Raw genomic sequence first — 25,751 nt, forward strand, 5'->3', positions numbered from 1 at the left:
TGCAAGCCTTGAGTAACAAACAAACCATAAAATGAATGCTTTTCCAGTCCTCAGAGGGTTAAAAACTCACAGCCAACCTTAATCAAAGCTTATAGGCTTTAACTTTAAAAACAGAAAATCTTATTAGAAAATACAGTAACATTTAAGTAATGTAAGATAAGTACAAACCTCTCAGAATCCATTTAAAACTGTTGCACAACATCTAAATGAGCAATAACTTAGACTGAGTAGGCTTCATCTGCTGGAACCCTTCCCAACTTATCCTTATTTACATACTATTTACAATAGGCATGCATTAATTCACAATTGCAATGAATCCTGGCGTACTAAAGGAGAGTTTTGGAGCAGTAAGATCTGAATGGAACAGAAACAATATGATGTTTGTTACTGTACTTCACCAAAGAAACAGCCGGAAAAAAAAAGCTCAGTGTGTCTCCTCAGCCGTACTGTGGCTTCATGTGAAGCCTGGGCATCTTCTAGATTTTTGGTTCTCTGTTTATTCACTTCTATGTTATGCAAAATTCTAAAAGAAAAGAAAAAAAAGTGTAGGTAGTGTATAGCAATAGATTAAAAAAAAAAAAAAGAACAAGAATACCACAATGAAAGTGAATATTGTGTTCTATATGACAAAGCAAAAGGTCATTAAATATTACACAACTGAAGTAGTCTTGCATGCACAATGCAAATAGTTGCATATTTCTATCTTTTGTCATAATTGTAGTCTGTCCCTGCTCTAACGAGAGTGGAATTGATACAAACTGAGATTGGAACTAAGATTAGACTGTCAGTAAAATTACTACCCAAACTGGAGAGCTATTTCAGAGTTCTACTTTAACATACTAATCTTACAGTAGTTTTGCATTTCATTTTAAAAAGCAGTGTATATCTGCAACAGATATTTCAGCTAGATTCACCAACGTTAAAACAACGTCCAAATTGGACTTAGCTTTAGCCGTGTCTTGTGTTTGGTAGCACAACTGGCGTAATAATAAACACTGTATATGTGTAAGCAGCAGGTAAGCTGCTGAGTGATCTCTTGTAAGAATAGCTAACTTGCAAGCTTACTATTCATCATATCCAACGAATAGTCATTACACATATTCCATTGGTTTACACTGACTAAATGATCCGTTGCTGCAACAGCCTAATTTGAAGGAAAACTTGTTACGCCAATAAACTATTTAGAAACAGCAGATTTTTTTTTAGATCAGACTTTAATATTGACATGTTGCCATATTAGGCCCCATATCTCTAGTTGAAATCACCTGGCAAGCTATGGCTGTGTTTACATACATGTAGAATCTTGGTCTCAGGTCTATTGTTTGCCTCATGTGATTTTCGGCTCAACACATAGTAAGATCAAATCTGACTCCTGGCTTGCCATGGAGACTTTGCACAGCTCTAAGCTCTGGTTTTCAATTTCATGCATGTCCACCAAAAGTATCTAAACAGTAATGACTGGTAAAAAAGAACGAAACAGCAACTCTGTGACAATACGATACTTATTCATTTATGGAAGATCTGTGGAGCCACCAAGTGATGAATATCTATTCATACAGCAAATATGGGACCACAAACAGAAAAAAAAGTCACAGACAGAAAGCAGCTAAAGCTCTTAAAACACCATTTGTCTGTGTTATCAATGTTGTGAGCATACTCGTGTTTTTTTACACTGTTACAATTCTGTTTTTCATGTGGTGCATTATGTGTCTACAAAGGGAGTAATTGGAATGCCATGAAGCCAAAGCCACATGTCGCCACTGTGTCTGGGAGCATACTGTGAGAGTGTGAGGATTATTTTACTGAATTCTGAATTTAACTAATGCATTAACCATATTTATGGACATAATGCACAACCTTATGGGTAAAACTATACGCAAACACTATAAATTTTTCAAATGCAATACTGAGTGCATGTGAAAAAGTACCTTTAACCCATTATAACACGACAACAAAATTTACATCCATCTATTTTTGATACACTGCTCTATCCTGTTGAGGCTTTTGGGATGTATACAATAGTTCAAGTGAAATCATTGTTAGGCTATGAGAATAATTAGAATTGAAAATATTAAAGTGACATAATTTTAAATAATTCAAAAAAGCTTCAAAGTCCAAAACCCTGCCAGTGGCTCCATGGTGCTGTATGTTTATAAAACCTACAATCTTAAAGACCAAAGAAAGAAAGAAAGAAAGAAAGAAAGAAAGAAAGAAAGAAAGAGAAAACCAACAACAATACAAAAAACAACAATAATAACGTTCCCATTCATAGAGATTTGTGTAATGTGGAGCAGAAAATGTAACATTTGTTCTGAGGGCACTGCTACCAAAAAGGTCACTGAAGCTCATATTCAAGAGTCTCTGCGTTTAGCTCCCTTAACCCCTAAGCCGCTTGCCTGTAGCTCAAGTACTTGTGTTCACCTTTGACCTTGCTCAAACACTGTAAAACTACTTTACACAATGCCAAGGACTGGAACTGGAGCAGCCATACCCTTTCTAACTGGAAAAAGATTCTGAAGAAAAAAAAGTGAACCGTAAAGGGTCACCTGCAAGTCGATGTTTCAGAATGTATGTTATGTACACCTCTCTACATGATAACATGAGCCTTCGGCTTGACTACATTATCAAAAGCTCATAATGTGTTGCTAATGTTAGATAAAGGCTCACAAATTTTCCTTGTGCAACTTGGCAAATGAAAACAGAACACATATGTTCTTCTTCTCCACTTCTATGGAAAGCCCCAACCTGTAAGCTAACAGGATTGGGAAAGCTGAAGGTGGCGCTAACTCAAATACCAGGAAGTTTTTTTATTTTGAATTTTTTTAAATAAACATTTGAATTCCTCCTCTGGGAAACATGAATATTCACTAAAGTCCAATGGAAATCCTGCCATTAGTTTTCCAGATATCATGTCTTAAACCAAAGTGTTCAGTGCAAATTCTGACCTTAGGCTGCCAGTAGGGAAACGTCACATCAGAAGGTCACCACAACCATTAAGAGTTTTACCCTAAGGGACCAATGTCCACAGCAAAACTAAAAGTTGAGCTGAGATATCTCATGTTCACCAGACAGTGGAGAGATATCTCAGTCTTAAGGCTTAGCTACTGCCATGGCAAGAAACATCCTTCCGCACTAATGACCCTTAAAAGAGACCCTCTGTTAGATTGTATCCACTTTTGCTATATTTGTTTGGCAACAGTTTAAAAAAACAAAAACATAGCATATTTATTTACTATTTGAAACAGGACCGTGTTATTTAAGTTACCATATTCCATGTGCACAGATAATGCCTTTAGAGATGTCTGAGGTCACTGAAGCAGATTCAGGTTTCACAGCAGATTTCTCAGAGTGGGTCGTCCTCCGTCTACTTGCCGGGCAAAGACCGGTCTACCATGCAGTGAAGACATCTGGGACAAGCAGTTCCTCCATGTGTCCCATAATCACATTATAATAATGTTTCAAATAGGTTGCTAGTCTGTCAGCTTTTGAGTTGTGATTGGCTGTTCGGATGACAAGTGTCCATTGATGTTCAGTTTGGAGACAGAGACAGTGTTTTCTCTCTCTTTAACACTTTTCTTATCATCTTGTTTTATCTCCTTTAACGTCCATCTCTCTCTCATTTCTTCTTTCATTTTTTATTTTTTTGTATTAATCTCCCCGGCACTGTTTCACGTGTCTGTGTCTCATGATCCTGCTCCTGCTTCCTCTCATAGGTCAGAGGTCAGCCATCAACAGACTCAGCAGCCTGTTCTGTCCTCTGCAGCTCTTTATAGGTGAGATGAGGTGGAAAAACACAATTTCAGGGTGTACGGATTGGACCCATCTGAAATCACACAAACACACACATAAAAAATACTTTATATAAGAGTCAGGTTACAGATATTTAGTTGCAAGAAATGAAGAACCTCCTTTACCCCCATTGGCTTGCTTCTTTCTCTGTACATACATATTTACTTAGATTTTTATTTTTTGCATATTTACTTCCAGTTGTAAACATGATCAATTCTATATGGGGCTAGATTGTGAGCTTATAATGGAATGTTCAAAAATCAAGGTTTAATTTTAATTACATCACTTTTCACAGTGTGAAAAACTCACCAGGGTGGTTCGTTCAGCTACAAGCATGTTCAGCACTATCTCTAGCATTGGCCATATCTTAGGTGCAAAGCGCCACCCACCAAAACAGAGTATGTAGAACAGGATTCAGTACTTTGTGAGCATATTGTGCATTTAGATTCAATGCAGAGATGCTGACATCACACGACATGTGAATGGTGGGCTTGGGAGGCTGTGGCTCAGGTGGTAGAACGGTTGTACTCTAATCGCAAGGTTAGTGTCCTCGGGCAAGACACTGAACCCCAAGTTGCTCCCAATGCCCGACACCTTGCATGGCAGCTCTGTTGCCATTGGTGTATGAATGTGTGTGTGAATGGGTTGAATGAGAAAACATTGTTCATTTGAGTGCCACTATGGTAGAAAAGTGCTATATAAGTGCAGACCAGGTGACACAAGTTGAAATTTTATGTGGCTATTCACTGTTTTATTGCCCTCTGAAATCCAACGTCACTTCCAAAAGGAGGTGCATGTAACTGGTAATTTGAAATCAGATGTTACATGCTACCTCTGGGGATGGCGACAGAATTCCTATTTCTGTCTGTTTCATTTGTTAATTTAGCAAAAACATTTGAAAATATGAGAATATGTTAAATCTCATTGGAGGTCTGGCAGGGTGTGACTCTCTCCCCCTTGACAGAGAGAGCGACAATGCAGTTACTATACCAAGGGTAGGGGCTTTCCACTGTCACTTACTGTCGGTACATGATGTTGCAATTTTTAATGCGGACACCAGGTTTGTCTCACACAAAACGATGTCCAGGTAATTCCAGTTGGATTCTTTATTGTTTCCACAAATAAGTAATATATGGCAATTCGGTAGTCTATTAAATGCACCGCCCCCATTTACAGTTACCTCTGCATTGTCTCTACTTTGCGTCTACATTGTGGTCTACATTGCAGTCAGAAAAGTTTTTGCCTCGATCATGCACACCTGGCCTGAGTAACCTGGCAGTAAAATACACTTCCACCACAAGCTGCCAGTGCCACCTCCTGTATAAGCACGTATTGCAACGAAAAGAAACAAACACATTAGAAAATGGCTGTTACATTACACAAGGAAAAGCTCTGTACTTGACTATGTTCACTACCAAGCCAGTGCTTGGAAAATGAGACATTTTGCTGACCAAGACATTGAAACTCTGCTGTGGCACGTTAAGAACTTAAGGTATCCCCTGGAAGAGTGAAACTTGAAAAATCAAGTATGACATTGAAAGGGAAGGGTAGGATTTATGGGAAAAAGAAACCAGAGCAAAGTATGATCTTTCTCTCAAACCTCAGATTAACTACAATGACCACCTCACGGTTTATGCCTGTGCCAACCAAATGCAAGAAAAGTTGCAGTTTACATCCATGTCTGACTTGTATAATGTATGTAGTGAAGACTATGAATGGTCTTCAACAAGAGAACCAAAAACTAGTGCACATGGTTGGCCAGCAAAGCTGGTAAAGTTGTCACGAAAGTAGACAAAACTTCAAATATGGAGGTTGTGTCAAAAAACCTACAAATACTAAAACATGGATGTCTCACACACATCTTCAACTCTGCAGCACATATCTATATAATCCAAGCAGCTTCAAGGTGGCACCTAGGTTGGTATTACAAATTCAGTATTCAATCAAATGTGAAATGTGGTCACTATCTCCCCTTTAGTTCCCAAGTTATGATGTTGAATATTGGTACAAATATGATTTTACAAAACATTATGCTGTAAACCTTGACATATCACCACTAAAGTCTAACTAGGCCATCATTTAGTCCAAGTAGATGTTGGCTGAAGGCATTCCTGAGACACGGTATTCATGAGAATGGGACAAATAGACATACAACCCAAAAACATTTGGTCTCCAGCTAAAGCTGTCGCCAGCGCAAGGGCACAAAAATATTAAGCAGACTTGAAGTAATCAATTGTTTTTTTTCTTGCAGTGGCAGGCAATACACCTTCTAGAATATAAATGCTGCGTTAGGCTCTTTTGCGACCTGAGTGAGTTTGTTAAATTTGATGATCCTGTACAAAGTGATTGTGAACATGTTCCGTGTATCTAAGGAGCATGCAGTTATTTGCTAATTATCTGGTATTTTCTAAGGTAACATAGTTGGCCAAATTATTAAAGTTCAGGAAGACTGCTTCATCTTGACACAATTTAACTTTCACATAGCATGTTAGGTTATTAGCAAACCTAATACTACCAAGGATTTTTTTAAATTAAAGGCAAAACAAATCAAAAGGCCTATGTATTGGGGAACAATTGTTGCCCTGTATAATGGTTTATGCTGTACCCAATAGTATGCAGTGGAGCACATGAATTTTCAACAGGCCACACTGGACACTGCTGTTTCGATTCAAGAGATTGAAGAGTTTTTGTGTGTTCCAAAAATGCAATGCAAAATGACAGTTCCACAAGGCTGTGCAATAACAATGACACATGCTAAAGTGCAGTGGGTGTGCGCATACACCTACATGCACTGATCCAGTGTGCTGTAGCTGACAGATGAGGTGCTATGATTTGGAATTTGACCTGCGCTCAGAGTTCACAGTCCTGACAGCATGGGAGAAGAAGCTTTTCCCAAGTCTCTCTGTACTTGCCCTAATGTTGTGCAGGCGCTGGCCAGACTGAAGCCACTTTAGCAGTGTGTTGCTGTGGTGGTAGGAACCCTCCATAATCCTATTTGCCCTGACCACGCTCCTCCTTGTCCAGACGTCCTGTAGGGTGGGAAGTGCTGTGCCCTGTGGTTGCAGGCAGTGCTTTCCCGTAGCACTGGGTGATGCGTCCAGTCAGGGCCCTGTCCAGCACTACAGTAAAATTTCCTCAGGACCTTCAAGGAGACTTTGAATGTCTAAGGTGATAAAGAACCTGCCTCGCCTTCTTCCCCGGACTTTTGATTTGTTTGGTCCAAGACTGATGCTCAGAGATGTGCACTCCTAGGTACTTAAATGGATCACTTGTGGAAAGGGTGTGCAGCTTTATCCTCATCCATCCATCCATTATCTATACACCGCTTAATCCTCACTAGGGTCGCGGGGAGGCTGGAGCCTATCCCAGCCGACTCAGGGCGAAGGCAGGGGACACCCTGGACAGGTCGCCAGTCTATTGCAGGGCTACACTTAGAGACAGACAACCAAGCACACTCACATTCACACCTACGGACAATTTAGAATCACCAACTAACGGAACACCCAATTGCTGATTTTAAGGTTTTCCTGAGGACTGTACTACGAAGCAAGTCTAACAAAGACAGGCTTTCTTTGTGTAAGTCAGCTCAACAAAAACTAAAGCCTCAGTCAGAGATAATAGATATCATGAAGGTGGTTCAACTTTCTTTGTTTACTCAGACATTCTGCTTCAGACTCTGTTTCCATAAAAGGAGGCGTTTAACCTGTTTAACCCAGAAAACTATTAAACGTGTTAATATAAAATATTTTGCTGATGCAGCCGATATTTCAGCTGCATGTTAAAGTTACATTTAATAGATTTAAACCTGATCCTGTACTGAAGTACATTTAGGTCTGACACTGTCCCATAATGCAGGATATCACTTTAATTTTTGGCCAAATCAAAGTGAAATTAATGTTATTGATTGAATATTCTCTGTAATAAATACCAGAAGAATAATCCATTTTCTGTGTTCTATCAGCTGCAGTACCAGCAGAGAAAACAGACTTGACAGCAAATCAGAGCCAAACAAAAAAACATATTTATGTGATTTCTGCATCACCAACTAAATACATGTCTGGTTCCCATGGCAACACGATATATATAGTGTGTAAGACTGTAACTACACGGCTTTATTCAGTGGTATTAGTCACACACAACTCAGCATGTTGGCAGATAAAACACATTCCCTCAGCTGAGAATCTGTATCACTCATAAAGAATCATCAGGAAATGATTTGTTTAAAGGGAGACGGTCTTTCCAGCCGATTAAAATCTCAAACTCTGAACATAACCTGCTCCCATCCAGGTTAGCTCCACAGCATCAGTTACCATGGAGAGCTAGTAGGTTAAAAGAGAACCACCTTCGTGACACTGAAAACTCTGGCTTTAAGCTCAACATACCTGTTAACCCACTAGTCCTGCTTTGTAGTACAACCCTCTGATGTAAGAAGATCTAAGGAGGACAAACAATGCCAAATTTTTTAAAACAACTGCTGTTTACAGTGAATGATGGAAAAATGTTGAAGGAGAACCCCAGTCAGACCATAGACTATATAAAAGATGGACGTAGCAACCGGCCCTGAAAAATGAAGCCAACCCGGAAGTGTCAAAAACCTGCAATATCACTACGTCCGCTAGTCCTGGCTCCAAAAAGCCCTGGCTCCCATAGACTTGAAATGGAAAAGAAGTGATCACAGATCACGAAATACCACATTCCTACAGCTCAGGATTTTTTTCTTATTAGTTTTCATGGTCAAGTCCAGAGATCAGGTGGCCAATCTGAAAATAAATCAATACTGAATTTTTAAAAAATCGTCAACATTTTGCGGGGCAAGGGGCGTGGCTGGCTTGGTTGACAGTCGCCAGCAACGATGCAGATGAAGTGAGCAGAAGGCGGTAAATGTGGGCGGGCAGAGAGGGCCTGCCCTCAATCCATCTGACCAATCACTGCTCCTATGGCTCCGCCCCCTCAGATGATTTTTTGTCACTGGCTCCAAAAATCCAAGATGTCAACCAGGAAGTAGCAAAACCCTGGCTTCATTTTCTCAGTGCAGAAACCAACGGGTGACGTCACGGTAGCTACGTCCATCTTTTATACAGTCTATGAGTCAGACACTAATGAGGGAGCTAGAGAATGTGGAGGTAATCCTATTTCTTCATTGTTCCATTAACTTTGTCTAAAGCTCCAGCTTCACTGGCAGCTGAACAGCCTAACAGCATAAAACTACCACCACTATGTTTGACGGTGTGTTCATGGGGTGAAAGGCCTCACCTTCTCTCTTCCAAACATATTTCTGGTCATTGTGGCTCAATAGCTCAATTTTTTTTGCTTCATCTCACTACAGAACTTTCCTAAAAAGAACTTTTTTTTTTGTCCGTGTGATCAGCAGGAAGCTTCAGTTGAGCCTTAAGGTGCTGCTTCCTTCTCGCATGGCAGCCTCTTGGCTTGTGGCAGTGACACAATTGTGCCATGCATATTATACTTACAATTGTTTGCTCAGATGATTTGGGGATTTGTAACTGCTTTGAAATGACTCAAAGTGAAATTCCTGAGTTGTGGTGTATCTTTGTTTGTTGAGTGTATCAAATGGGCCTATTTAAACTGGCTCAGAGATGTCAGCCACTGTAGTCAATCATGATAACACACGAGAAGTTAAAAGGCCATGCCACTAAGAGAATTTGATTAATGCAGCTTTCTACGTCACCAAAACAGATAACTTAAGATACTGAACGTATATTTTTGACCCAGCAGACTTTGTCATAGTTCTATAAGATCTAAAATAAATCCATTAAAAACAAAACAAAATGTGTTATTGTTTTTTTTTGTCACAAATGTATGTACATACGTACGTACGTTTTAATGATTTCATTGTAGAACATGAAGAGTAACAGGAGTCATTTGAAAGTCAAGAGTGCCATAACATGTAAACTTTTGTTTGCGACTGTATCTGTACACAGATGTTTACCAAAGCACCTCTTTATTTCTGTTTTTGCGTGGTCTCATCACTGACATAATTTGTTCACAGATTTTATTTACAGACCCTAATTTAACTTCTTATTTCTTGACACAGAAATCTTTCTTCTGCACAAACTTCAAATTCTGAAATTTGTGAAAATTATTTTTCCAGCTCAAAATGCTGTTGACCATAATTTAAGTGAATAGCATGAGCCTGACAGAGTGGATACTAAGTAATATGGATGTCTATAGGGCAAGTCATGTCTTTCAGATAGACTTACTGTCATGTCTCGTACCAGGTGTTAGGTTTTATTTAGTTTTTTGTCTTGTATTTGTGTTGTCTCGTGGCCTTTATTTTGAAACCTCTTTGCCCTCGTGTTTCAGGAAGCTTGCCCTCTCCCCGGTGTTTCCTGTGTTTGATTGTCTACCCAGCCCTGATTGTCTCCACCTGTTCCTCATTACCTTGTGTGTGTATATATAGTCTGAGTCTCCCTTTGTCCTGTGCCAGTTCATCTTGTCATTGAGTCAAGCTTCATGTTCTAGCCCTCTTCATGTCCAGGATTTCCCTGTTCATGTCCCTTGTGGAAACTACCTTCAGGTTTTGTATTTTGTTTGCTACTTTGCATTCAGCCTCTTTCCTAGTCAAGTGTTTGAGTTGGTACTTTGGTTAGAAAGATTTTTAAGTTTTTCCTCATTGAGTGATTTTTAGTTTGTATTTCCTCATCGAGTGATTTTTTGGTTCTTTATTCTCCTCGTTAGAGTGATGTTTTGGTTTTTTATTGTTGAATGATATTTCTGTTGATACTTTTGTAAATAAATCAGTTTGAGAACGTTTGAGTTTTTAGAGTCGTGCATTTGGGTTCGCTTTTTTGTTGGTCTTGTCACTTACTGGGTATCCTAATCTGGTAATGGTTGAGAACAGTAAGAACCTCCACAGCCTCTGTCTTACTGTCAAACTCCAACAAGCCAGAGATAGTCTTAGAAGACGCTGAGAGAAAAATAGAGAATATGATATTAAAAGACAGATGATGATCAAAGTGATAATTATTTCAGACAGAAGTAAAAGAATTCAACGTTTTAATAAAAACAGTAAGGACCAAATAAGTTCTACTTACGTTTGGCATCAAACATCTTGAATTTGACAAAGCCAGGCACATCATGCTCCGTACAAAGCTGTGAGAACACAAATAGTCATTGATGTATTAGTTGTTCTGCTTTAGGCAAGACTTGGGTGCAAAACTAGTCAGCATATGATCTCATTTGGATGTTGGTTTCAGATTGGACAAGTCTCCATCTGTCCTTAACAAGCAAACAGACATCAAAAGCATTTCGTTGCTGCTCTTTCCTGTCACATTTTATTTCTGATACCAGTAAATAATTTCTCTAGCTGATTTTAGTATGTAACCTATAGGCTCATTTGTTCTGATGATAAACCTGCAAGAACAAATATTTCCTAAAGTGTTTTCAATTGTGTCTGATAATGTATGAAAATCTGTTGAACAACAAACTCTGTATTTTTGCCTGAATGTGCCAACACCTACCAGTAATACTGGCTCTCTAGACAACATTAGGTAAGTACTGTATATCATGTATGTACAGTCTAATTGTGCTGACAGCATAAATACATTTCTAGCCTTTTCAGTGTACGATGAAACATCCTGTATCACAACAAGAAGGTTCTTAGTTTGACGAAAATGTAACCAAACTTCACAATATATATGCATTTCTGCTTTCTAGGTGTATTTGTGCTAATTATCCGGCTCCAGTAGGAATCCTTCTCCACAAGGACACCATCCAGGAGGTGGAATGCACCTCTGAGGAAAGGACTGCTTTCTTCTTTTCTTACTCCATTTCCTACAGCTGTCCAACTCCAGAGAAGCAAATGGCCACAGACTTACATATTTCCAGCTGCATGTTTCACTTTTGGTTTGATACACTGGGGAAGCATTCTCTTTCCTGTTGGTCGCCTTACATACACACCTCTGTTGCTGAAACTATTCTCCATCTAGGATTCATCAATAAACAATACCTTGCTGCAGTCTCTCTCCACAGAGCTGCTCACCTGCCTCTAATCAAACACTCCTCACTATAAATCCTTGGTTCAGACCTCGCTTTCTGCCAGATTGTTGGCTTTGACACGTGCCCTGACTGGTTCCGTGCCTTGTCCTCCACTTATAACCTTGGGTTGTTTGTTGCTGTTTCTGTTACTTTCCTCATTCAGACCAAGTCCCCTGAATCACCTGCCTTCTTTACTTCATTTGCTTCCCACTGGAGTTCTCTCTCTATTCACATTGACCTCTGTCCCAGAAGATTCCTGTTTGTCCTTTTCCCAGCTAAGTCTGTCTTGTGGTTTGTCAGTTTCATTTCAGCTCAGTCAATCCTGGTAATTGCCTTTAACATTGTTCCTAGTAGCTCTCCGTGGCTAGTTATACCTGGTCTTGGTTAGTTTTTTTGTCCTATCTCCTAGTTTCATCCATAATTAGTGTTTTCTCCAATAAAGCTATTGCTTTGTGTGTTTGTGATTAGTAACTCATGTTTAGTCTTCCTTGCCCATTTCCTTGGGTTTGTATTTTGAAGTTTTAGAATTAGCCTAGCTTTGTATTTAGTTAGCTTTCTCCATTATCCCTCCCCAGGTCACATCCATGGTTTGTTTGGTTTCTGTTTTAGTATGTTGTATTCACTGTGGGTTTTACTAATGGTAAACAAACACTTTCTGGACCAAGTCTCTGATCCCCTCATTCTCTTTAGTGTCTGACTTGGGTTCTCCCATCATTCGCTGCAAAATGCAGTTCTGTTTTCAAAAATCCGGCATTGTTTGCCCTCCTTAGGTCTTCTGAGATCAGAGGGTCATACGACAAAGCGAGATTTGTGGGTTAGCGAGGTATGTTGTGCTTAAAGCCATAGTTGTCAGTGTCACGAAGACGGTTCTCTTTGAACCTAATAGGTAACTGATGCTGTGGAGCTAACCTGGACGGGAGCGAGTTATGTTTTGGATTTAAATCTGCTGGACGGAGCACCTCCTGTTCGCCAGATTGTTTCAATTCTTTATGAGTGATGAATATTCTCAGCTGAGAATGTTACATACGCAAAACTGAGTGAGTTGCTGATTTCACTAAATGAAGCCATGCAGTTACAGTATCGCACAATGTACACATCGCATGCAAGTCACTGGTGATGTAGAAATCATGGTTTTATATTTGGTCCGTTTACTCTGCTGGTACTGCAGCTGATAGAACACAGATTAGAAAACTGATAGTTCTATGTATTTATTAAAGAATATATTTAATAACATTCCTTTCACTTTGAATCGAGCAAAAATTAAAGTGATTTCCTGCATTATGGGACAGTGTCAGACCTGAATGCACTAAAATACAATACTGTGTTTAAATATTTCAAGGTTTAACAGGTTTAACGTGCAACTGTCAGTTGGAAATAAGCAGATGCATTGATCAGTAAAATATATTATGCATGTTAAACAGTTTTCTACCAGCATTCCTGTCTAGCATCATTTGCAGTAGCGGCGCTTTTTACTGTTACAAGTTTATATATTTCCTATTGTTTTCCATTAAAACACCGTGTTGACTGAAGCAGCTGCACACGATCGTTTCATTTTGGTACAGAAGAATCAAATGACACATTAAACGCCTCCTTTTATGTGAAAGAGTCTGCAACCGAAAACTTGAGTTAAAGAAAGTTGAAAACATCCTTCGTGGTATCTGTTATCTCTGACTGACTGACGTTTTAGTTTTGTTGAGCCGACTTACACAAAGTCTGACTATGTCAAACTTGCTTTGTAGAACAGCCCTCAGTACCCGTTCTGAGTTGAGCATTCTTAAGTAAATTCTTTCTGTGATTAAGTTGTTTTTTTAATCTCAGTAAACAAAGCTTGATGTATTAGATTTTCTGATGGTGTGCCCACTTTTGGTCTGCCTGATCATGCTTTAAGTACAAGTAACTCAGTTGTTTTATAGTACCATACACTGCTCCTTAGGAGACCTTCAGCAATGAGTTTACACTGAGAAAGCCACTTGTTTCTCAGAATTACAATATCACCGCTCACACTTCCACTTGGTTCTGATGCCATGTTTCCCCATATCACAATCCGACTTAGCAAGCAGTGTTCTGCTGAAACAGCCATATTTATAACAAGTAAACAATGGCTGATTTAGTTTCACAAGCCTCAACTGAGTCGATCACATCAAGTATAATCTGAACGTTGCTTCAATGGAAGGATACAACTCAAGACAATCTGACCTTTTGTACAAAGGAGTGCACATAGTCACTGCCGCTAGTCTGCCTCAGGTTTATTCTTTTTACATCTCAGAACTTCTTGTGTTTTTATATATTTATAATTCCTCAAACTTGCACCTTAAATGCTCCTGGTTTAGAAGTAAATGACAATTTTTTGATGTGGTCTCAGACTTGTGGAGCCTACTGTCTGTGGTTAATGTTTTGGATATTTGTGACATTCATTGACATACATATTGTTTATGCAGTTTAAATATTCCTATTTCAGATCTTTGAATATTATAAAAATGCTTGGTTTGTTTTGGGAATTCTTTAATACATGCAGTTCTAATACAGTGAAATTAATGACTCCAAGCTTTGATGGGGAAAAAATCCACAAGGTAAATAAGAGTAAGGTAAATAAAGACTGATTTTCTGGGGGTCATGGGGACAGAGACAGGCATTTATGAAGGAGGTACTGTCGCTGAATATTAAAGTAAAACTTCACTGAGAAAAGGATGCCACTTATTAGAGAGAAGTACCATACCCTCAGTAAATGGTCCTGCGATATGCATGGAGGAACATTGTAGTAGTGTAGCACTGCAGATGGAGGCTGGATGATGTTTTTGGAGGCCTGACCAGCACTGCTGAAGCGGTTGTTCCTGGTCATGGCAAAGTCTTTATAGCTGCTGCTGCCATCCTCTAACTCAAACACCTGACTGGGGATCACAGCATGCTGCTTGGACACACTGCACACAACCAAAAAAAGTAGAATAGAAGAAGAGCAGAGGAATCAAATATAAAGCACCCAAACCAAAGACTGTAGAGCCCCTCTTAGAAATGCATGTGTAACCTCAGAACTTATAATTCATAATAAATCAAACACTATTGGTGTACAAACATGTGCAGTAGGCACTAGCTTTTCTGTTCTCCTGCTAACATAAAACATCTGAAGATGTCACTGTGGGACTCTGGGAATGCTTTTTTTCACATTTTAATGGCAGAATAATGAAGATATTGATAAACGCATAAAACCACTGGTCCTCTTGGCAACAATACATTTGACTTACATAAAGAGACTTTACAGCCATGAACAAAGTTTGAATGCTATTGTAAAGACCGTGTTTATTGTGGCAGTCCAATGACTCCTACAATTTTGAATTTTCTATGATGAAATCACAGAAAATGTAAATGAAAAATTCTGAATGGCAGGAAACCCATGTGCCCTAAAAAATAATCATGCATTTTGGTTCTTTCACAAATTTATCAAAGGTCTTCTGAAATATGACACCATCTGCTAGGTCATATATATATATATACAGCAAATGGGATTAAGAGTTTTGGTAATGTAGAAAGGTGTGTTAAACAAATGTGATTAGTGGAAAAAAGCAAAAAATCAGGTCTGCAATGAAAGAGAAGCTGCTGGAACACAGCTGTCAGTGTCCACGGTCAGGTATGTTTTGCATCACCACGGACTGAGAGGCTGCTGTGCAAGAAGGAAGCCCTTTCTTCAAAAATGGCACTTTTAGGCACAGCTGAAGCTTGCTGCTGATCACATGGACAAAGAAAAGGTCATCTGAAGTAAAGTTCTGTGATCAGATGAAACAAAAACAGCCATTTGGCCACAATGACCAGAAATATGTTTGAAGGGGAGAAGGTGAGGCCTTTAACACCAAGAACACTGAACCTGCCACTGAGTATGGTGGTGGTAGTATGCTGTTGGGCTGTTTTGCTCTCAGTGGAACTGACACTTCACACAAAGTAAATGGAATAATGAAGTAGGAGGATTACCTCCACATTCTGGAAAACCTAAAATAATCAACCAGAAGGTTGATCTTGGACACAGTTGGATGTTCCACCAAGACGATGACGCCAAGCACACTTTAAAAGGGGGAAAACGGGCTAAATCAGGCTAGAATTAAGCTTTTAGACTGATCTAACCTTAACTTTTAACCCCATCAAGAACCTGTGGACTGATGAAGAAATAAGTCTTTGTCACAAGCCAACAAATTTAATTGAAGGGGTAAAAGGTACAACCAGAAGCGAAAGGACGGCAACCAAAAGCACCTACTTCAGTGGAAAATGGCCAATGAACATTTAACCAAATATTAGCATTGCTGTATGTATATTTTTGACCAAACAGATTTTGCTATATGTCCAGAAGACTTACAATAAATCTATGAAAGAGTCAAAATGCATGATTGTTTTTTGTGACAATGATGCATTGGTTCCAATGATTCCAGCATCGAAAAATTCTGAGTTGTAGGAGTCAATACAAACTCAAGCCTGCAATGGTATACATTGTTTTTACAAATATATGTACATTTTTATTCACCACTGCATAACAGCATACATTATAAAAGAGGAACTCTGTGTGTATTTTGATCTACTGCTTACCAGACATTAAGTCTTTTGCCAAACACCTTGATGCTGTTGAGGTGTGTGATGGCTCTATCCACAGCATACTCATCCCCCATCTCAACCAATGCTGTACCAGGAACACTTTTCATAAACTTCACCTACAACGACACATAGCCACAGTTAACAGCTGATTTACTGTAATTATATCTTTTCAGTGATCATTAGGGCGCCCTTTTCTAACCCTGACTTCCATAAGTGATACAGACAAAATCCACAGTCCCTGTTCTGTGTAAAAATACATACAAAAGTTAGTCTAAAGTTAATACAATAAGGATATTTAAGATTGGTATTGAGGTGGTAATGTGCACATTATACAGAAATAAAGTTTAGTTATTCTATTCTATCCAGTGGGATTTTGTTTATGTAGTACCAGTTCAATTAATTTCAAGGTACTTCAAATAGTAAAGGAAACCTGTCGCAAACTTTCTACAGAGAAACCAAACAAATCCAAAGTTTTGTAGGATTCCCATTGAACAAGCACTTGGGAATAGTGGGGGAAAAGCTCCCATTCAACAGAAAATAAACAAAAAACCAGCCAGGCTCAGAGAGGATGGTCTCTGCCAAAGTATGTTAGGGTAAGAGTAAGGAGGAGAGATTATAAATGTAATCAGAGATGCATTTAGATTGTACGAAATGACAGTGTTGGCAATGGCACAAGTTCTAATTTGACAGCTTGCAGTACTTCTGCCAGTGGTATGGAAAAGTCTAATCATATGGATTACTTTAATGATAATATCGGGACATCTAGGCCATTAAAAGTACAATCAGAAAGGTGGGAGTTATTTTTGTGCAATTTCTACAATACACTAGGACATTCATGCAATCAAAAAATCTATAAAATTGTAAAAGACATGAAACAGCAAAAGCTAAAGATCCAATTTAAGATTATACACACACCTACCTTCTCAATGTTGCCATAGAGGCAGAAGAGGTTGAAGATGCGGGTGCAGTTCATCTTGGATGGATGGAGACCACTTACCATGGCAACAGAGCTAGGGGCATGGCCAGAGTATGAGGAGGATGACTGGGGCAAAGGATAGGATACCATGTCTGGAACATCCACTGACGTGAGCTTGTACCTGCTGTTGCTGGGCAGAGGCAGCAGGGGGCAGGGTGGACCTGAGGGGGCACACATAGTCTGAGTCTAAGCTCACAATCAGTCTCATGAGAACAATCTGCAAGTCATTGGAATAGCAGCATTATTTTGAAATGAAATGAAAAATAAAAAATGAAAAATACTTTATTTATCCCAGAAGGGAAATTCAATATTGTAAAAGCTTACTTTAAAAAAAAAATTAATATAACATATTTTTTATACAAATATATATAAATACAAATTTTCTGGGTGACTACAAATAAAATAGGAAATCCTCCTAAGGAACCTCCTTCAAGACCTAAATTAACCTGTGTTGTATAAACACTGTAACCGTGTCTTGATAACTGTCTTGTTGCCTTCATTGCCCATCATTCACCATTCTCTTCTGCACACACCAAGAAATAGGACCTTATGGTTGTAATTTCCATTTTTAAAGGTTACACAGTTTATCATCCACTGTGCTAGCCACAATCTAGTGTTAGAATCATGTACATGTCATGCTGAAAGCATAAACACATTTCTCGCTGACTTCAACGCAATCATTTAACAAAAGTGTTGTTTCATAACACTGGACATGTTTGATACGACGTTTATCCGCACTGTGATTCATTGCTGGTCTGTAGCAAAGAATACAGACAAAAAGAGGGAATTTTGTACAGAAAAGATGTCAGCTTGGTGTTGCTAATTTAGGTCCTGCTGAACTCCAGAGTGCATTTTAAACAGAAAACAAACTGGATTTTGTCACATTTCTTAGAACAAAGTCACACTATAGGACTATTATATACTGACAGTTTAAATGCATCATTTCCCTTGTTTGTTTGCTGATGTGCTGGTTGAAATGCCCCTACCACACGTGGTACATTTGTGCAAACGTGTGCATTTGTCTGCCTCTTTATCATAATGACATAAACAGATGATGTGCATGATTCTATGAACATATAACCTGCACAAGCGTGTGTACAAAATATGTCCCTCCACAGTGTTCACACCAGTCGTTCTATAATTCAGGTACACTTTACAACAAAAACATACCAAAACAATCCTCTTTCTTAATAGAACAATGAGTGGTTCAAGTTAAGTGTGTTCAAGCTGCATCGTGGCTCAGTGGTTAGCACCGTCGCCTCACAGCTAGAAGATCCCCGGTTCGTCCCGGTTAGGACGCCCGCGATCTTTCTGCGCGGAGTTTGCATTTTCTTTCCGTGCAGCATGGGTTCTCTCCGGGTTATCTGGCTTCCTTACACACTCCATGCTGAGGTTAATTGGTGATTCTAAACTGTCCGTAGGTGTGAATGTGACTGTGCTTGGCTGGCTCTCTGTGTAGCCCTGTGGCGACCTGTCCAGGGTGTCCCCTGCCTTCACCCTAAGTCAGCTGGGATAGAATCCAGCCCCCTGCGACCCTAGTGAGGATTAAGCAGTGTATAGATAATGGATAGATGATTGGAAGTTAGTATATTCCTTCAGTGCAATATATCTGCCAATTGCAGACCTTAAGAATGAACTTTTTTAATATATGAATTGGAAGCTATGTTTCCCAATTTGAGTTTTCAATCTATGTTACAAACACACTCAAGCCATTACAGATTTTGATTTATTCCTGCACTTACAGTCACATACATGTTTAAGTGCTCTTGAGTCTACTCTCCTTCATGTATAGTGCCGTTAAAAAGAATTTGACCCCCTCCTGTTCAAACATTGACCGTTTTCAGCACACTACGCTAAAATGAAAATAAAATCCAGATGAGATTGGTGGTGGCTGAAATACATCAGTATGGGAAGGGATACAAAGCTATTACTGAGGCTCTGCAACTCTACAGATCCACAGGAAAAAAATCTCAGCTTTAATTATAATAATAATAATTTAACACTCTGAATGTGAACACTGAATCATTCTTAGTCGTAAATAGCTTTACTTTTCATAGAACAAGCATATTTTGTTGGTAATCTGTACAGTACTTTCACTACAGACAAAATGACATATCCATAAGGCCATAAGTTTTATGTCTCGTTCCATCTAGATCCCTCAGGAGAACATCCGCCGCCTCATCAGGAGCATGCCCAGATGTTGTAGGGAGGTCATACAGGCACGTGGAGGCCAAACACTACTGAGCCTCATGCTGACTTGTCTTGAGGAATTTCCACTGAAGTTGAATCAGCCTGTAATATGATTTTCCACTTTTATTTTGAGTATGATTCCAAATCTAGACCTCCATGGGATAATAATTTTGATTTAAATTGATCATTTTTATGTTATTTTGTTCTCAATGCATTCTACTATGTAATGAATAAAGTTTTTCAACTGGAATATTTCATTCATTGAGATCTAGGGTGTGTTATTTTAGTGTTCCCTTTATTTTTTTGAGCAGTGTACATTACTCGACTGTTGTGTTCTCTAGTGTGTACATGTTGTGGTCCCCCCACCCCATTTTGTCCGTATGTATGTTTACGTGTGTGGTGTGAAACAAAATTAAAACAGAGTAATTGTTCAGTATCAGTTTCCAAATGCAGGTGAAGGTATGCCTACTATCACACCTGCAACTGACAATCTACACTCACGCTGGGTGAACTTGGGTGTGTGTGTGCGCAGGAGAGTGTCAGGTTTCTCCTTTAAGTATGGGACTGTAGATGAAGTAGCGGCATTGTGTAAAGCACGAGATTCAGTTACACATTTATTTCTAATGTGTCTTAGACTTACCATAGCCATTATCACTGTAGGATGATGGGTGTTCTCCTAAAATGGCCTGTCTCTGTCTTCCCTTTCCACGGTCTGAAACACAGATACAAACACACACACACATTACAAATTGAGTGCAGGGCACATGGTAATTTTCCTAAAGTCAATGCATAGAAAACTTTGCATTCACTACTGATGATGACTTCAAAGTATAGTTGGAAAAGGTATTTACTTCATGACACTACCTCATCCAGACAAATGAACTTTGGGAGGGTGGTTACAACATAGAGCTTGGGTAAGATTTTTACTGTTTACTTTTGTTTTCCATACAGATAAGTTTGATTAACCTGAAGGTTTCTTCATAACCTGTCTGACCTTCTGATTCCTTGGATATATCTTTAGCAAGGTTGATGTGCTCCCAGATCTCAGCAATTAACTTGGTGAATAAAATAACAATGTTGTTGATAGAAATTATACACAAAACTACAGGAATAAGAGCCAAGTTGTTAAAAACTATTATTAAATTACAGTCGCAAAATGCCACAAGATCATGTTTCATGTTTTCTTAAAACTGCAATGTTGTAGTCTAATGTGAAGGGCACCGTTGGTCATTTGTGAGGCTCTAAATTATTGGAACAGGTATACCAATGGACTTGCTAACTGTAATCAGAGTATTGTGAAAACTTTCAAGTGTTTGAATGCATCCATAGTCAAAAGTGCACTGTTAGTCAGGAGGGATCTAACAGCATGTGCTTTTTTCCTGAGCAAAATGCAGAAGTAGAGAACCTTGAAGGAAAAGTAAATCTTATTTATCTCTTTTATTTGTCAATCATTTCTATCCATTTAGCAATCCCTTTTTATATGCAGTCTTGTCAACAGTAGAAGCAATGTAATCCATACAATACTATGCCCTTCTCCCCCACTATATACTGTAGCTCCTTCTGGGGGATCTCATCATGTGTGAGGCTTCCAGGAAACATCCTAATCATAAGCCCTAAACACTTCAAGTAGATCCTTTTAAAGCCAACGAGAAAGTTGAAGCTCCTCCTGATGTCAGAGCTCATCATCTTATCTGTAATGCTGAACCCAGCCCACCCACCTCACAAAGGAAACTGAATTCCTCCACTTGTATCCACTGTGCCATTCATTTGTTCACCACCCAAAACACACAGTCATACAGCCTTTTCCATCAGGTTCAGTTCTCTTTTCACTACAACAACGTGATACAACACTCACACTGGCAGCTCGACCCCTGGCCCGTCCACATGCTGAAGTGGAAAGACAATAATCTCCAAGGTACCATCAATGGAAAGCAAGCACCTTGCATGGCAGCACTGCTGCCATTGGTGTGTATGTGTAACCGCATTGTAGAACTTAGCTAAGGTAAGGCACTATATAAATGCAGACCATTGTACCATTTACTAATGCACTTCTTAAACTTATGTTCCATCTTACCATCCCTTGTGAGCAGGCCTCCTGGCATGGTTTGTTTAACATAGAGCAGTCCCCTATATAATCTAAAGTATAACCACTATGGTGAAGTTGGAGGTGTTTCGGCCTCACACTTAGCAGCAAATTGTTTTCAATTCAGGTAAATTCAGTACTATTTGTATCGCACCAATTCACAATATATGTCATCTCAAGGTATTTCACATAGTAATTTGAAAACTTTAAAGTTGTCCAGAGAAATCTAACAAATCCAAAGTGTTTAAGCAAGCACTGAGCAACAGCATGTGGAGTATGTGTGAACTTCGGTATGTGGAGGTCACACATCAGTGAAACTGAAAGAAACACATCACTGGCAAAAAGTACAAATACAGTTCCAAGTCCACTTCACTGGACATTCTCTTCCTCTTGCTGTGCCTCGCGATTCTCTACATGAAACAGACCAAGGAAAAATCCTGCCAGTGCCCAGTGGCCACCACATATGTTGCTAATAGCTGAGATCTGAGACACAATAACTTGAATTTTGCACTTTGCTTGGCTTTCTTTGGAATTTTTGTTGTGTCCTGAATAGAGCTGCCAATATGGAATAACTCATTCCATGCACATAATACCACAAGATATACACACTCTCCTCTGTGCTGTAATCCAGAGATTAGAATTATGTAAACAAATGTTCAAATAAAAGTGCCCTGCTCCAAAGAAGTGTGAGGTTATGACATCAGGTAAAGGAGCTGGTGATTTACAGACACTATATAGTCCTTCCACTTTTTAGGGCTAAAGTGTGAGCTGTTTTAAAATACATTCATTTCTTTAACTTACAATCATGAATAATGATTCTACACCCAAAAATATAAACCTGCGAGACATGTCACATAAAAATGGAGGTGAGTAAATAATAATAAACAGCTTTAAGGTGGTTTTATTCAGAAATAGGTAGTATAGTAATACAAAGATTTTCAGGTGAACAGAGATTTGAAAGACACAGTACCTGTGAGGCATCAAGCTTTCTTTTTTCTCCCTCAGCACGAAAGAACATCAACCTGCATTTCATTGTCATCATAATGATAAACACATCACCATCATTGCTGTGGCTGTCAAACACATTTAATCACTGTCACTGTCCAGCAAAGCATTACATACTGCAGAGTATTCATTACATAAAGGCTATGTTACATTGGAGGTACACTGAAATGACACTGACTTTTATTTGTTTAATGAGGCCCAGAGATATTTGAAAGAAAGACAGAAAGACCACTGGAGACAAATTATATCATAATAATGTATAAAGAGACTTGCATGTTTTGGTCGAGTGAGCTTGACATAACTGACTACATTCAGTGTGCAGACGGAAACTCCAGATTTAACGGATTATTCCAAATTTCAGTACACACCTTAGTGTTTGGAGAATGTTGAGTGTAGCAGGATGGAAAAGAAATGATGATGTCCACATCCCTAAAAAAAAAAAAAAAAAAGGGAAGGGAAACCAGACAAAAGACTTTTGGAGCTGGTTCTGAACAACATTACTGATTTGAAAATATAGACCATGAGACTGCTCCTCCCTGATTAAGAGGAATCAAGTTCTTGAGTGACAGATTTTTAGGAATATTAAATGTGCAAATAAGAACTTGTATTTGCGTTAGATCAGCTTGCCAATGATCGATCTAACACAAATAACTCAATACAAGAGTGTGTTACTATTTCTACCAGAACCAGGCCCTGACATAGGCAGGATAGAAACATGCTTGGAACTGTAAGGTCTTGCAAGAGGAAGTCAGAATATAATTTAACTACCACTGCTGTTGATGGATAAAGTTCACTTAAGCCATCATTAATGACTGATTCTTAGCAACACTATCATGGCCAAGTCTCTGTGGAGTCCTTTATATTCTGATGATTATTAGCTGTAGTCAGTAGCAGCATTTCCATCCATCCATTATCTATACACTGCTTAATCCTCACGAGGGTCACGGGGGGCTGCAGCCTATCCCAGTTGACTTAAGAGTGAAGGCAGGGGACACCCTGGACAGGTCACCAGTCTATCGCAGGGACAGACAAGCAAGCACACTCACATTCACACCTACGGACAATTTAGAATCATCAGTTTACCTCAACATGTTTTTGGACTGTGTGGGAGGAAACTGGAGAACCTGGAGAGAACCCACGCTAACTGGTAAGCTGTTCGACACTGATTCCATATTTATACAATTCACTTCAATTCAATTCAATTTTATTTGTATAGCGCAGTTTACAACATGTTATCACACAGCGCTTAACAAATTAATGAGATTATTTGCGGTGTACTATGCTGTCTGAAGGGAGTTGACATCTTTGTTGAAGACTAAATCAGTTTTCAGTAACAAGTACAGTAGGTGTCTGACGACACACACAATGTCCATCTTTGCCAGAGGGTCACCCTCATCATTGCTTTGTTAAAACTCCTTTACAATGTGTGATTTTGGGCTGTCTGACATGTAAGATGTCATGAGAAAAACGTGGTTAAATCTGTGATAGTCACCACAAAAATGGTGGTCTGACACCAACAATGGCCCATGTATAGCTCTGGTGACCAAATATTTTGCCATAAATTTTCTTTTCTGTCTTGGTTGTGACCTTGTGCTGATCTGAAGCAACATGAGCCACGTTATTCCTCAAACACAAACATGTACACTAGCACAAAAAGGTGGCTAATGTATGGTTAATGTGAAGAGAAAGAGGCGGGAGAAAGGGAAGGTGAGAAGAAGGGATGCAGATTAAAGGAAAGAAAAGAAAAAAGATACATGTATTATCAAAGAGAAAGGGAAGTGAAGGAAGAAGTATGCTGGAGGATGTTGACACTCAGTAATTAATGGGCCTCAATAGAGTCTTTATTAAGGCCATGGTCACTGCCTTAAAATTTAATGTGCTGCAATTCTTGAAAGGTTACAGTTCGATAGAATTTAAAAACACACCTACTGGTTTCTGGTGCATCATAATTAGTGATTTTAAAGGACAGAGACATTCAAATGCTACTCGAGACGCAAAGAGTTCTTGAGGCCACAAACTTCACCATGAATCTGCAGGCACAGATCCACCATTTTTTGTTTGTTTTTATTTATAAAAGAGCAGCACCAGGTTTTGTTCAGGTCAAGCAAAAGAGAAGCAGAACAGTACAGATAGTGAAAACAGACTTGTGCCTCTTCCTGTAAGTTTTGGTGAATATTTATAAAGCAAGCAGAAATTATGATAGCAGCTTCTTAACTAACACATCTTCAGCTGTGTGTTATCACTGCTTTCTGTCATGGACAATGTAAGAACAGAAACACAGCGTCTGCACTGCGGCAGCCTCCAATTCAGTAATGAGTCCAGGTTTCTATTTTATTTCTATTTATCAGCTACTGTGGGAAATAGAAAGAATACTAAGCGTTGCATTAAAAAAAATGCTTGACTCACAATGTACACAAAAAAGGATCTAAATTGATGATGCAGCAGAACCAGAAATATCAACTTTTTATTTCCATACATTGGTCTTCCTTGGCAAGACCTGGTACCTACGTTACCCACAATGCAACTTGACTGTACAGTCAGAAACCAGGGTGTGTGGTATTATTAACAGAACATATCCTGGAACCTATAGCTTGCAGCAGAAAGGAGAAATGGGCTGCAGACATCTTATGAGAACTCTTATTTCTAATTCTACACCCTCTGATGTTTTTTTTTTTCATATCTGTAGTAGGTAAAATCTGATGCTTAGCTATGAATATGTAGGACTCTTGTTAAAACCTGTATGAAGCATAACTTTGGCTTTGGGTAAATATCCCTCAGTGGGTCTCATCTGAAGAAGATATATCAAATATCATTTATGTGGTTAATACTTTTCAAAAAGAGTGACTGCTGTATTGAATCCCCACTTCTGCCTTTCCTCCATTTAATCTGTCACTATGTCACTCAAGACATTTCTCATTTTGACTTGTCTCTGTGCCATTGTAATGTACCTCCATGCAAACACGAATTACTGAGGATATGCATTTATTTTGTAAATATGTATTCTATATCAGAGTTGGGACCAGTTCACTAGCGAAAAATTATTTAATTAATCATTTTTAAACAATTCTCCTATATTCATTGTAATGTATACCCCACAAAAGCCAATGTTTGATTATGTAATATTTGTCCAGAGTGGCACTA

At 38.9% G+C, this 25,751-nt stretch overlaps 1 protein-coding gene across 1 annotated transcript in view; it reads right to left on the bottom strand.

The window, feature by feature from the left end:
- Window positions 1–1,195: 1,195 nt before the first annotated feature.
- hnrnpll (heterogeneous nuclear ribonucleoprotein L like) overlaps window positions 1,196–25,751 on the bottom strand; it is a 66,486-nt gene continuing 41,930 nt past the window's right edge. Inside the window, exons 8-14 of the mRNA XM_008295186.1 lie at window positions 20,163–20,234; window positions 17,276–17,493; window positions 16,351–16,472; window positions 14,501–14,702; window positions 10,842–10,899; window positions 10,616–10,714; window positions 1,196–3,823 (exon numbers count right to left, since the gene is read on the bottom strand). Coding sequence (XP_008293408.1) covers window positions 3,768–3,823; window positions 10,616–10,714; window positions 10,842–10,899; window positions 14,501–14,702; window positions 16,351–16,472; window positions 17,276–17,493; window positions 20,163–20,234 — 827 coding nt within the window. The 3' untranslated portion in view covers window positions 1,196–3,767. The remainder of the gene's footprint in view (window positions 3,824–10,615; window positions 10,715–10,841; window positions 10,900–14,500; window positions 14,703–16,350; window positions 16,473–17,275; window positions 17,494–20,162; window positions 20,235–25,751) is intronic.

This window comes from Stegastes partitus, unplaced genomic scaffold (assembly GCF_000690725.1).
Source record: "Stegastes partitus isolate 25-593 unplaced genomic scaffold, Stegastes_partitus-1.0.2 Scaffold1029, whole genome shotgun sequence".
In the NCBI taxonomy this organism is placed as follows: domain Eukaryota; kingdom Metazoa; phylum Chordata; class Actinopteri; family Pomacentridae; genus Stegastes; species Stegastes partitus.